Source organism: Pseudorca crassidens, chromosome 12, assembly GCF_039906515.1.
Source record: "Pseudorca crassidens isolate mPseCra1 chromosome 12, mPseCra1.hap1, whole genome shotgun sequence".
Classification (NCBI taxonomy): Eukaryota; Metazoa; Chordata; class Mammalia; order Artiodactyla; family Delphinidae; genus Pseudorca; species Pseudorca crassidens.
This window is the reverse complement of record NC_090307.1, coordinates 26,062,112-26,077,075: the sequence shown is the minus strand read 5'-3', so window position 1 is coordinate 26,077,075 and position 14,964 is coordinate 26,062,112. Positions and strand designations below refer to the sequence as shown.

At 34.7% G+C, this 14,964-nt stretch overlaps 1 protein-coding gene across 3 annotated transcripts in view; it reads right to left on the bottom strand.

Annotated features, from left to right (window-relative positions):
- The window catches only part of SMAD2 (SMAD family member 2), a 104,333-nt gene that overhangs the window by 9,433 nt on the left and 79,936 nt on the right, over nucleotides 1–14,964 (bottom strand). For 2 of the 3 annotated variants that reach the window (XM_067699159.1, XM_067699161.1), the window contains 4 exons: nucleotides 6,834–6,887; nucleotides 5,430–5,642; nucleotides 2,527–2,664; nucleotides 2,199–2,343 (listed from right to left, as the gene is read on the bottom strand). In XM_067699159.1, coding sequence (XP_067555260.1) covers nucleotides 2,199–2,343; nucleotides 2,527–2,664; nucleotides 5,430–5,642; nucleotides 6,834–6,887 — 550 coding nt within the window. The remainder of the gene's footprint in view (nucleotides 1–2,198; nucleotides 2,344–2,526; nucleotides 2,665–5,429; nucleotides 5,643–6,833; nucleotides 6,888–14,964) is intronic. The other variant, XM_067699160.1, reaches the window with a different exon arrangement.

Sequence of the window (14,964 nt, the reverse complement as noted above, 5' to 3'; positions counted from 1 at the left end):
GAACAGCTCTAGTGACCCACCCACTAGAGTAGATGGGTTAAGAATGGTACTGGCTGCCTTTCCTCCCTACCTCTCTTCCCTACTTCCTCCTTCCTGACCAGTGCTCCCTCCATTTCCTGAATAAACTTCTTGCATGCAAACCCTTGTCTCAGGGTCTGAGACACACATTATGTGTCCCCCAACTGTTTATTCGTTTCAGTACTAATTCACTTAACTGAGACATATTTCTCAATTAACTATGAATTCTTTACACATCTATGTTTCCTGCTTACTACATGTCCTGATTTTTACGCTAAGCAATCAAGCTGGCAGTAAAGAAACTAAAAGATAGTTTTAGAAATCCAACCATTAGATCTATCTCCTCCGCACCAGTGTCATTAAGGATAAAAGGTTCCACAGTTCACAGATATATGGGTATTTGATTTATTTTGATCTGTAAATGTTAAAGGAAACTACTTTATTATCCAAAGTAGATGTACCTGACTCCATTATCCATGAAAACATACTGTATATTACTGCTTCTCATATAGATTTTAAATTAGCTCTGGGTTAAAGAACAGCAGAGTCCACAGTGAATGAAGGGCAGTATCTCTCTCTACCAATCAAAACTGGTCTTAACAGGAGACCCACAGATATACATGGAATTCTCCCTGACCTATGCAATTCATATCTAATTCCACTGAATTTCTACCATGTTCTTCAACATTATGATCTTTTGAAGAGAAAAAAAAAATGTCTGACCTAATAAACTGGTATCAGATGGTACTATCTGAATCTAATTTTAATATCAACTATCAATCTAATTTAATATCAATAAAATCTAATTTTATTAACAATTTGATCATTTTTTATCAAAGGGAAAAAAAACCTCAGCATTCTTTGAAGTTATCACATCTCAAAGGGGAAATGATTAAAACAAAAGAGAGCTACAGCAAAGTCAAAAAGTGAATTCTTCTACTAACATAACTTGGACAAAATAGTGACAAGTCTTCATTCTAGAATATACATACATAACACATATATTTATAAAAGTATTCAAACCAGTAGATCTCAAATCTCACCATCACAAAATTCATACACCTCACAAAACTTAATACAGGGAATCAAGTTCAAATGAAATGAAATAAATTCTGAAGAAGGGCCCAAACTGCTGAATGAAACAGGAGTACTATTACCATTCTATATGAATATCTTCTTAAGCAGACATTCAGACAGTAAGCAATGTGAACTGAAGAAAGACTAAGTATTTCACTTATACTTTCATTCTTTAATACGCTGATGAAGTATTCCCTGTCTTTGCTGTGGAATCCAATCAACTGTTTAATTTATCAATAGCGTAATCTATCTTACCCCTTGATGACAGATTAGCTTTGGTAAAACTCAATTACATAACTGCTACTTACTATCCTTAGAGAAGAGGTTAAGAGTCAAGCAGAGCTTTCCTCAAGTCCCGTCTCTACCACTTAGAATGTGTCCTTGGGCAAACTATCAAATCTTTTCTAAGCCTATTTCCAAATAAATATTAGTCTGGACCATTTTTTACCTTAGAAAGATTGCAACCTTATAAAGAAAGGATAAAGACAGCAACAGTAATTCTTAGCCATGTTGAAAGGCGTGAGATACTGCACCTAAAACACAGCACAGTGCCTGGCACCTAACAAGTACTCCCTTCTATTACTGAATGAAGTTCCACCTTTTAACCTTATACTGAAGTTGTCTCAACTTATTTGTCCAGCCTTATTCTTCTTTACTTTCTATACTCCAGTCAAACTGAACTGTACTCTACTGCCAGGATCATCACTTCCCACCCCACAAACCTGTGACTACCGAAATCCTAGGCATCTTTCAGAACCCAGACCCTGTGTCATCACTACCTCCCCCAGCCCCAGCGAAACATCTCTCCTTCCATGAACTGACATAACCCTTCCAATATGCCATTTATGGTATTTAACGCTCTGCATTCTATTACAGTACCCATCCATACACGTTTTAATTCTTTGTTCCATAATGCCAGCACAGGAATTTGCAACAGTTTTGAATCCAGAGGCCTCCAACTTTCTTTTGTTATTTTACATAAAGATCTGCTGACTCTATAAACCTCAAGGAAAATAAATACACATGAACTTCAGAAGATACAAAGAATGAAAGAAAAAAGAATTACGTTGTGGAAATTTAAGAACCGAATATGTATTTCATACCGGTATTCTGCTCCCCACCCTTTCACAAAACTCATTCTTATGGTGCACATTCTAGTTAGCTGATACACGGCTTCAAAACCCTGATTAACAGACTGAGCCAGAAGAGCAGCAAATTCCTGGTTGTTGAAGATCTTCAGGTTACAGCCTACGATTGAGAAAAAGATTTAAAAATTATGTAAAAAGAATATTACTATTAGAAAATCATTTTAAAAGGGCTACAGATTTTAGAATATGAGCATGCAAATCATCTCCTGATTCCTAAAAGTAATAGCAAAGAAAAACTCAGCAAGTTGATACAATAGGTTTATTTACATTGTTGTATCCATACCTGGTGGAATTTTACACACTGTTGCAGGGTGCCAGCCGTATCTCTGATTACAATTGGGGCTCTGCACAAAGATTGCACTATCACTTAGGCACTCAGCAAAAACTTCTCCACCTATGTAATATAAGCGCACTCCTCTTCCTAAAACAAAATATATATGGAATCAGTTTTACAACATTTACTATTTCAGCATGACTTTCAAAGAGTCTTCTCAGAGGATAGTAAAATGACAAAGTATTTTGATGACTTTTTCCATAGCTATGCTTTTTTGAAATCTAACTTTGAAACATACCACTGTACATTTTTCCAAGTATTTTTAAAAAATGATTTTATTGATTTGTAAAGATAATACGTGCTTATCAAAAATACTTAAGCAACGCAGAAAAGTGAATGGATAGCAAAATAAAGAATTTTATACAAATTACAGTTATTTCTAAATAAATAAAAGAATTCATTTGAAGGAATTAACTAATGTCTGGATTAATATGCCTTCATTATAATAAACAGTATTTCTTTAAAGAGCCCACTATGGTTAAGAAAAAAGGTAATAAAAATTATCAAGAGATCAGAGTCATCTGCCCCTTTTATAACTATATATATTATGGGGGCAACTAGGTCCCTATTTATATAAGCAGAATTAGATAAGAAAAAATTATATTGGGAGATTTTAATATACCTTTCAGAATTTGACAGATCAAATATATACATAAAATATGAGCAGATCAAATATACATAAAATATTAGCAATACAAGGATTAAAGAAAAAATTGTGAAAAGCAGAATTCTAAGATAGCACTTAAGATTCTCACCCCGGTGTATTTATCTTCTCAATTATTCAATCAAACACTAATCTACATACTGCTTAAAGGGATTTTTCAGATGTAATTAAGTTCTCAAATCAACTGACCATAAGAAACTAAGACTACCTTTGGTGGGCCTGACTTAATCAGGTGACAGCCCTTAAAAGGGACTGCGCTGGCCCTGGTGAAAGTGATTCAAAGTGTGAGCAACAGGAATTCAACACAACAGAGTCTTCACTGCTGACTGTGAAGATGGAGGGGGCCACGCAGGTGGCCTCTAGTTGCTGATAGCAGCCTCTAGCTTACAGTCTGCAGGAAATGAGGATCTCAGCGCCACAACTTCAAGGAAGTGAACTCTGCAATAATCACCTGTGAGCTTGGAAAAGGACCTCAAGCTTCAGATGAGAACACAGCCCAGCTGACCCTTTGATTTCCCTTTGTGAGACCCTGAGGAGACTCCTAACCCACAAAAACTGTGACACAGTAAATTTGTGTGGTTTTAGGCTGGTAAATGTGTGGTAATATGTTACGCAGCAAAAGAAAATTAATAAAAACCAACAAGCCAGATTTACTACATAAATATGGAACCTGGTGCCCAGTTCTCTTAATGACTACATAATACTTATGTAAAAAATAAAGTTGTTCACTTGACCATTAGGAAAACATTAAGTCCAAAAAGTAGAGATTTTTCAGGCTATAGTTTCTGATCAAAAGCACCCAATAAACTAGAAATCAAAAGTAAAAAAAGATAATCCAATAATTACAGCACTCTAAAATTTTGTACAGAAGTAAATAAGGTAGGGTAAACCTTTTGTTAAATGTTTATGCAGAGCCCTAATTAGAACATGGAAAAATCAGAACTGTTTTACTGAAAAGAGGGCAGATATTCAGAGGCCTTCCTCACCTATAAGATACCTGAGTACCTTAGGAAGATGATATAAAATATACACATCAAGCAAGATTTGAGAAATTCCACATGGAGCCAACTAACAGACCTCTGAAGTCACTAGCACTTTGCAATATCACATTGACTCTTTAGTGATCAGCATTATTTCTCATAGGAGGTGATGGTTAATTAAATGAACAGAAGCAAATTATTATCAAAAGAAGTTACTTTAAGGTGATGAGAACTATGTTAGTTATTTTTGTGGCGCTCAAACTATTTTTTACCTCATTGTCAAAAAACTACTGACGACCCAAAGAGTTGTTGTTTATGTGGATTACATCTATGCAAACTTACCATATTATGTGTGAAAACTGAGATTCAAAAAAATTAATTCATTTGAAAATCAAAATAATAAACCCACTACATATTAACATAAACAAGTTTGTGAAAAATAACTATTTTGCAAACCAAAGAAAAAATTAGTGAGAAGAGTAGCAATGTTTTATATTTTTGCAAATATCCTTAATGTCTGGCTTAAGAGAAGACAGTAGAATTCTCATCAGAGTCTACGTTTAATTCCTTGCAAAATCGTAAGCCTTGTAAGCCTCTGGAATACTTCACTGTACAGTCAAGAGAGAACAAGAGTGAAAATGGCAAACAGCATCTTAGTACCACTGTGAAAATTGTTTTTACCTCACCAACTTGCTGAAAGGGTGCCTGGGATTACCACATTTTGAGATTCTATGAATTATTTTTGAACAAATTAAATGGTCGTTCTTGTTTTAGATATCCTGCATCAGATTAACAGTGTGCAGATCTGACATATGAATTCACTGAAAGGGGGAAAAAACTAGGAGATGTAAACAAACTGAAAAAAAAAACTCATGATTTGTTAAAATTACATCCCTAAAATCTGAACATGACAATTTTATGACTGGTAGAGGCTCAGCAGAGTAAAGTTATTTTAACACGTATTTATTGAAGGACTTCCCAGTATCGAGGGTGCCAAATTAACAGAAGCTCAAGATAAAAGTTCACAGACAGAAGGATCACCAGGATCTACTAAAAGCTGTGAAGCTGTGCACTTCAACATGACTGCCCTTAAGGTGGGAGAGAGAAGGCAGGCTTTTTTGCACACAATCTCTTGATGTGGTAAACCACATAATGCTCACATTATGAGTATATGGCACTGGTTTTTCACATAAGGGAAAAAAACATACCTATATGTCTTCTTGTCATTTCTACTGTAGCATTTCTGTTGACGTTAGAGAGTAAACCTAGGCAGAACCTCTCTGAATTTGATGGATCTGTGAAGCCGTCTACGGTGAGTGAGGGCTGTGATGCATGGAAGGTCTCTCCAACCCTCTGGTTTAATTCGTAATACGCTATTGAACACCAAAATGCAGGTTCTGAATAAGTAACAGGCTGCAAATCTGGGGCAGAAAAAACAAACACATAAAAGAAATGTGTGTGAATAATTCAAGCCACCTCAAGCCAAGAATAGACTGAATATCATCACCTTTACATGTTCTATGCCAGCCTACACTGGCAACAGCCCAGGAAACAGACTTAACATCTACATCACGAACTCCAGATTCCAAAGAGCACTCCAGATTTTCAATTTCTCAAATATCCCCTATCTCATTAAGTCATTCTAATCTTCAAACAGCTTTCTTAGACTTTATGGTGGATCATTTATTCTAACAGTAGTTTTACCCTGCTTGTGCCACAGTCAATTTGCATTATAAAGTTAATTTTGGGTAGGACAGAGTAGAACAAAGCTGAAGCAAAGATTAATGAGTCAAAAGCCACAGGGGAAAAAAAGATGTCATGATAGGATACAAAATACAACATATTTTTGACATTTGTCTATTTTAACATGAGATTCTCACTGAGTTACCCTAGTTACAAAAATAGAAAACCCAAATATACACAAGAAACAGAAAGTAATAAAACATACAAAAAAAAAAAAAGAAAACATACAGTATGCAAGTGGAAACAATATAAATCAAAAGAATCTACATATTTCATGGGAAAATGAGGATCACATGTATTTAAGTGCTGTCATTTTGATTAAAATGCATCATAAGCAATATCATGGGAAAAAAATGACAATTTTGTAGAACAAATTCCAATGTGTAGAAACTGAAAAGGAATTGTGAAATAGTGAGGTAAAATGAAGACCAAGAGTAAACTACAGACCGTATACACACATATATACATATGTATTAGCTATCACATATATATATCATCTCCCATACTACATGTACATGTGAGTGATATATGTCTATATATATTTATACACACATCTCATATGAATAATTGCTATTATAAAATACATCAGAAACTAAATATATACATAAAAATCTAGCCATATAAGAACATTTTTCATGAATATGATTTCCATGAATAAAAAGATTATTAACTTCTTGTATGTGCCAGGAGAAAAGAGTTTTAGTAATATTGAGGCACATTATCAGTATCATTTTTAGAAAGCACTAAGTTGAACAATCATTTGATTATTCGCTGGGATCTCTTTCTCATATATATGGAAAATAATTACCAGAAAGGACATTTAATTAAAAAGGTATAAAAACAGTAGGGGAAAAGTATTTGCAACTTACCCAAACTATGATTAACAGGGGAAAGAGTAGTAGGAGATAGTTCTGCTGGAGATCCTGAAACAAAAGATTCAATTTTAAACCAGCTGTAAAAGTATTTCCATAAGTTCTAACCAAATAAATAATAAAACTGATTGTATCTGGTTGTAATGGTCACAGATGATACACAGATAATTTACATACCAAGGATTCAAAATATACAACTGCTTAATGGAAGTTTAATTTTGGAAGCTTCAATAGATAAAAGATACAAAAAAGTCCTGGCTTCAAGCTACCCTCTTCCAAAGGCATCCAATGTTGCCAGTTCTTTGTGTACCTTTCCAGAAATATTCTTCAAACCATATAATATATTGTGTTCTGTGCCTCCTGCTTTTTATGTACAAATGGTAACACAGTTCTGAACTTTGCTTTTATATTACTTATTCTATCAGAGATGTTGATGTGTTTCCCTTTTACTTATGTATCTATTTATCCATCCATCCATCCATTCATCTATTAGCTGCATAACATTACATTATGGAATATTATGATCCCATATTGATGGATATTCAGGTTATCTTCAATCTTTTGCTTTAAGAACCAAGATTCCAATAACTAATCTCGCACACTATGCACATTCTCAATTGTATCTTAAGGGTAGGCTCTAAAAGAGAAACTGCCAAATCAAAGGGTTGTCCATCTGTAATTTGATAAATTTTGCCAAAATTGTCATCTATAGAGGTTGTACCAGTTTACATTCCCAGCAACAACATAAATAGGGGAGGCTCATGTGCTATTGTTGATAAGTAAGAACAAGGTCTTAACAAGTATAGTTTTAATTTGTATCTCTCTTATAAATGACACTGAGCAGTTGAATACTTGTTTATATTTTATTTCCTTCCTGTGAATAGTCTGTTCTTTTCTTTTGCTCAATTTTCTATTGTGGTGTTGATCACTTTTCTCACTGATATACAGAAGGCTCTTTATTGTTTTAGTGATATTAGTCCTTTCATGGTATGGGATGTAAATATTTGGTCATCTGGCTTATGATTCTTCATCCCAATTTTGACTAAGCAGTATTAAAAAAAACTTTTATGTGATATAATTTACCAATCATTTTGGGGTATGTCACATTTTGATAAAACAGTGGTGATACCAGAAATTCTTGGCTTACTCTTAACTTTAAGGAACTACTTCTAGTATTTGCCCATTAAGTATGATGCTGGCTGTGAGGATGAGAGAGAGAAAATTCTTTATTTAGGAATTCTGAATCAATAATCGTATGCAATACTGGTCTGCAGATTTATGTTGCAAGCACAAATGTTACGCTGTCTCATAAAGACAAGCTAGAAGATTTAAGTCTTTTCTATGCTCTGTAACAGTTTATTTAAACTACTTAGCATTGGAATAACACATTCTTTAATATTTCAGTAGAATTCCCATGTGAAATTCTTTGCAGTTAAAAATTTTCTAGGGTTTATTCTAAGACACTTCTCTATTGCTTCTATGAAGGTTGACTGTTCAGGCAGCTCTATTTCCTGGAGTCAGTTTCAGTAAATTATATTTATTAGAAAAGTATTCATTTCTTCCAGTTTTAGGTAAACTTGCTAAAATCTAATCAAGAAAATAAGGGAGGAGGGGGCACAAACACATAAAATAAGAAAAAGAAGGAAGAACCACAGACACAAGAAAAACAGTGACTGAGATTACTTCACTCAATTTCATGCAACTAAATTTTAAAACATATTTGTTGTAAATTGTTGTTAAATAATATTATAATTGTAGGAAAAATTTTGTTTTCTTATCATTATTCTCTACATATTTTGAAAATGTTACCCAAAAAAGCATGACTTACAGCCCCCAAGCTTTAAAAATATAGCAATGGCATAGATGCAGAATAAGGTCAGATGCCCCCTGTGGACCTCTCCCCTCTCCACACTATAACCATGACCTAAAATACCAGGCAACACAGGTGAAACAGCAATTTCCACATAAACAAATGAATCAAAAATAAAGAACAGGTGATAATGATTTTTGAGAAGACAGAACAGCCTTCCATAACAAAGTTCTTATGTTCTTTTTTTATTCTTCAGTTTGAAAAATCTGTTGGCAAGTCACAACAGGTACAGCTATGAAAGGTCAAAATATATTTAGAACAATGAACTAAAACTCACTGCTGTTTCCTGAAGCTGAGATAAAATAAACAAAGCCACTATTAGAAATGGAGGAAACTGCCCAATTTTTCATCTTTTAACTGTTTACTCCCTCTATTAAATACTTATAAGAAGTGACTAGTAGAGTCACAGTTCATTAATTTAGACTAAGAGGAGTCCAGTCAGATGTGATAAAAGTTAGAACTATATATTATGAAAAGGAAAGTCGATTAAAATCATATATAAAATTTTTAGAAGTTAAATTAAGCTAAAAATTTATTAGCTAACAGAAGTTTTTAGAAACTTTTTTCTTAAACAGAGCCAGGTTAAATGATGATTAACCTATTAGTTATTCGTACATACATGCTTCTACTGAAGTCTGGAACTTCCAGTTATGAGAAGTAATGATCTCACTATTTGAAGCTAGTTTCTATTACTTGCAGCTAAAACATCTAGAGAAATCCTTGTGCACATAACCTTGCATACAAGTTCGCAGGTATTTGTAGGATACATTTTTTCAACAAGGAAATGTTAGATCAAAAGGAATGTGAGGTTAAACTTTTATAAGTACCAAAGTACCCTCCCAAAATGTTTAGACCCACCAACAGTTTATGAGCGTTTCTTCATGCCATGTCACTACCTTCTGACATATAACAATCTGAAAGGTTTAAATGGGGCAACTCTGATATTTAAAAATTTTACTTATTTTTATTTTGTTATAAATAGTGCACTCATGTTCTTTATGTCCCTTTTCTATTAACTACTGTCTTTTTCCTCTTTATTTGTAAGTTTTAAATTTAGAAATCAGTTATTAGGCTTGTCATACATTTACAAACATTTCCCCAAGATTTTTGGTTTGTTTTGGTAGGTCGTTCAAGGTTAAAAACAAATTTTTATAACATTATTTTTTAGAGTTTTAGGTTCACAGCAAAATTGAGCATAATTTACAAGAGTTCCCATATACCCATACATGTATAACCTCGCCTGCCATCAGAGTCACGTGCCACAACGTCAATTTATTGTAACTGAGGAACCTACACAGACATCATTATCACTCGAAGCCCTTAATTTACATTAGGGTTCATCCTTGGTTCTGTACTTTGTACAAATTTTGACAAATGTATAATGACATGTATTCACTGTTGTAGTTTCATACCAAATAATTACACTTCCCTAAAAATCTTCTGTGCTTACCTGTTCATCCCTCCCTGCCCTCTAGCCCCTAGCAATCACTGATCTTGTTACGGTCTCTATAGTTGTTTGTGCCTTTTCCGGAACATCACATAGCTGGAATCATAAAGTATGTAGCCTTCTCAGATTGGCTTCTTTGACTTGTAATATGCATTTAATGTTCCATGTATTTTCATGCCTTTATTTAGCAGTTTTCATTTTAGCACTGAATAACATTCCATTGTCTGGATATGCCACAGTTTATTTATTCATTCACTTACTGAAGGACATCTTGGTCGCTTCCAAATTTTGGCAATTATGAATAAAGCCACTAAAAACATCCATGTGCAAGTTTCTGTGTGTACATAAATTTTCAACTATTTTAGGTGAATACTAAGGAGCATGACTGCTGATCACATGGGAAGAGTATGTTTAGTTTTGTAAGAGTCTGCCAATCTGTCTTCCAAAGTGGCTGTACCATTCATTTTGCATTCCCATCAGCAATGATCTTGTTGCTCCACATCCTTGGCAGAATTCAGACTTTGATCATTCTAACAGGTGTGTAGTGGTAACATTTTAAATTTTATATATTCAAATTTATCAACCTTTTCTTCTATGGTTTTATATGTTGCATAGTTCTTGCTCAGATTATTTTAAAAATTCTTCAATGCCATGTCCTAGAAATTAGAGTCTCATTTTTTAATTTAAGCATTTTCTCTAAATGGAATTCATTTTGGTATGAGATAAGTTACATGCTTAGTATCTATAACTTTTTGAGAAATATTAAAATTACTTTGAATTTCTTGAGCAAAATTAACGGCAAAGAAATGTATATTTTACTTTTATAAGTTTCAGTGTGTTAACTAACCATAAGTTACTATCATTCAAATAAGAAAATAAAAATACTTATTCTTTCAAAAGGCATATATGGAAGAACAGGAAAGTTAAAGGCCTTAAAATCATTTAGTTTTATCTTCTTTGCATTCATATTACAGAGATAATCCCGAAGAACTAAAATTATCTACGATTTTGTTTTTATACCAAAAAAGGCTTAAACATATGCTTTAAAAGAATCTCATTTACTGAATACACAGACCAATCGCATTCACAAACCCTTCAAAAAACTGAGAATCACGATGGATTATTCCTTCAACCATATCCCTACCTAATCACCAAACAAGTCTTACCTCAGCAATATATTGCAAAGGCAGGCATTTCTCCCCATGTCATCTGAAACGAGCCAGAGGAAGTCTAGTGCAGTAGTTAAGAACAGAATTTCTAGAATCTGAGATCCTAGGTGCAAATTCCTCTGTCACTTTCTACCTATCTTTCTATGATGTTCATTGCAGTACTGTTTTTTATGAATTACATATAATGTTTAAAGTTTCTTGTTTTACCTGTTTATTTTTTATAATGAACATCCACTTGTTGCATAATTCAAAATGCTGCATTATAATTTTAACCTGTAAAATACTGTTTAACTTTTATTTGACATAGAACGGTAAAAATGAGATTAAGCAAAAATAAAAGAAATAGGTACTATGTCAATTCCACTTTAAAAATACACACTTCCTTCATGTTTCTTTATTATGTTCTATGTATTTCCAAATTTTCTACAAGCATGAATTATGTTCATAATGAGAATACAGTTGCTCTTCTTGTGTTTTTATTTGTACCTTCTGTAGGGTTCCCCTTATGGCTAGAATGTAGAAGACTGTTGGAAAAAACCTTGCTCCTACAATAAGAAAATATCAGAAACACTAAAAAAAATTATATTTTTTACCAAAAAGTGACCCCAAAACTATAGATCCATTTAAGTCTAAGTGAAGTAGTTTAGAGAAGGATGAGCTCTTCCTATTTAAGTAGAGAGTGGTAACCATTTTTATTGCTGGGAGTATCTGCCAAGTTAGGACACAAACACATGTAGGATTGTACTTGCCAAAGGAGAAACCAGCTGAAATTTTAATGGCCACACGCTGGCAACTGGAATCTGAGAAGCCCAACCACAGATACAGTCTTCTTCATTAGCCAATTCTAACCCTCATGTCTTTAGCTGAGTAGTACATGCTAGCACAGGAAGTTTCAGGCAAAGGCTGCAAAGCAGTGAGAGATCCTACAGTCTCACCATACTCATATCTGAAAGACCTGCTGAGGTAGGGGACTGCCCCTCCTTAAAACCTGAGGTGATTTGATGTTAAGAATTAAATTATCACCTATTCAACTCAACTCCTAATATATGGAAGAGATTAGATCCCCAACTTAGCAACCAGAGAAAGAAAAGGGTGAGTCTTTCATAAGGAAAATATTATCTATATTACACTCTAGTATTATTTTATATACAATATCCAGCATCCAACTAAAAAAACATGAGACATGCAAAGAAGTAGGAAAAACTGACCCATAATCAAGACTTTAAAGTTAACACAAGCAAAACTACATATAAACCAGATACTGGACTTATCAGATAAAGAGTTTAAAATCGAAGTTATGAAACTGAAAAACAGATTATCTGAAATGAAGTCACTGAACTGGCTTAGAGAAGACCAAAAGTTAGACACACATATACCTTATCACTTGATTTTCAACAAAGAAACCAAGGTAAATCAATGAAGAAAGAAAAGTATCTTCAACTTATGGTGCTAAAACAACTGGACAAATGTCTACAGGAAAAGAAGAGCAGAAATGGAAAAAATGGTAGGTAAATACAAAACATTACTTTTCAATTCTTTAAAATAATTTTTTTAAAAACCTCAAAGTCTAAAGCAAAAAATAACATTTGGGGGTTTATACATATTTATAAATAAAATATATGAAAACACTAGCACAAACGACAGAGGTAGGTGAATGGAATTATAGTGTTGTAAAGTTCCTATATTTCACATGAAGTTGTAAAATATTACAATTTAAGTAACATTCTAAATAGAAGATGATGATAGGGGATATACACTGTAATCACGAGAACACTCACTGAGAAAATAATACTAAGTGATACTGCTACAAATTCAAGAGAGTAAACAGAGTGGATTCAAATATAAATATATTCGATTAATCTAAAGAAGTCAGAAAATCAGGAACAGAGGAACAAAAACCAGATAGCACAGACAAAAAAGAAATAGAAAAATGGTAACCCAAACCCAATGATTATTAAGAACTACATTAATTATAAAGGAACTAAATACTCCAATTAAAAGACAATGATTGTTGGGCTTCCCTGGTGGCGCAGTGGTTGAGAATCTGCCTGCCAATGCAGGGGATATGGGTTCGAGCCCTAGTCTGGGAAGATCCCACATGCTGCGGAGCAACTGGGCCTGTGAGCCACAACTACTGAGCATGCGTGTCTGGAGCCTATGCTCCGCAACAAGAGAGGCCACGACAGTGACAGGCCCGCGCACTGTGATGAAGAGTGGCCCCCGCTTACCACAACTAGAGAAAGCCCTCGCACAGAAATGAAGACCCAACACAGCCAAAAATAAATAAATATATTAAAAAAAAAAGAAAAGACAATGATTGTTAGATTAAGTAAGACATAGAAAGGTATCCACAAGAGACACATTTTAAATTTAAAGATGCAGGTAGACCAAAAGTAAAAGGATGGTAAAAGTAAATATACCATGCCACCTGTGAAATAAGAATATATGGTGATGTTTATATGAGACACATTTTATAAAAAGGGTCACTTCATCAGCAGGACAATTTAAATGTGCACCACTTAATAACAGAGATTCAAAATACATGAAGCAGGGGCTTCCCTGGTGGCACAGTGGTTGAGAGTCCGCCTGCCAATGCAGGGGACACGGGTTCGTGCCCCGGTCTGGGAAGATCCCACATGCCGCAGAGTGGCTAGGCCCGTGAGCCATGGCCGCTGAGCCTACGCGTCCAAAGCCTGTGCTCCGCAGTGCGAGAGGCCACAGCAGTGAGAGGCCCATGTACCGCAAAAAAAAAAAAAAAAAAAAAAATACATGAAGCAAAAACTGACAGGACTAAAAGGAAAAACAGACAAATCCAAAGTCACAGTTAAGAGATTTTAACCCTCCTCTCTGTGACTGGTATAACAAATAGAAAGAAATCAGACAGAGTCAAGATTTAAACAATACCATCAATGATCCTAAGTGACACTTAGAGTAACACTACAATTGAACAACATTTTTAAAAGTATAAATGGAACTCTCATCAAGATAAATAAGCCATGTTGTGGCATAAAATAATTTTTAGTAAATTTCAAAGGACTGAAATCATACATAGTGTATTTGATTCATAATGGAATTAAGTGAGAAATCAATGAACTATATAGAAAACCCCCATACTTCTAAAAGACCAGACTTCTAAATAATCATGGATCAAAGAAGATATCACAAGAATTCGAAAAAACTTTAATGATAATAATAATTAAATAACAACGAAAGGGGGGGCGCCTTCAAGATGGGGGAGGAGTAAAACATGGGAGATCACCTTCCTCCCCACAAATACATCAAAACTACATCTACATGTGGAACAACTCCTACAGAACACCTACTGAACGCTGGCAGAAGACCTCAGACTTCCCAAAAGGCAAGAAACTCCCCACGCACCTGGGTAGGGCAAAAGAAAAAAGAAAAAACAGAGACAAAAGAATAGGGACGGGACCTGCACCTCTGGAAGGGAGCTGTGGAGGAGGAAAAGTTTCCACACACTAGGAAGCCCCTTCAATGGCGGAGACGCAGGGTAGCTGGGGGGGAAGCTTCGGAGCCACGGAGGAGAGCACAGCAACAGGGGTGCAGAGGGCAAAGCGGAGAGATTCCCCCACAGAGGATGGGTGCCGACCGGCACTCACCAGCCTGACAGGCTTCCCTGTT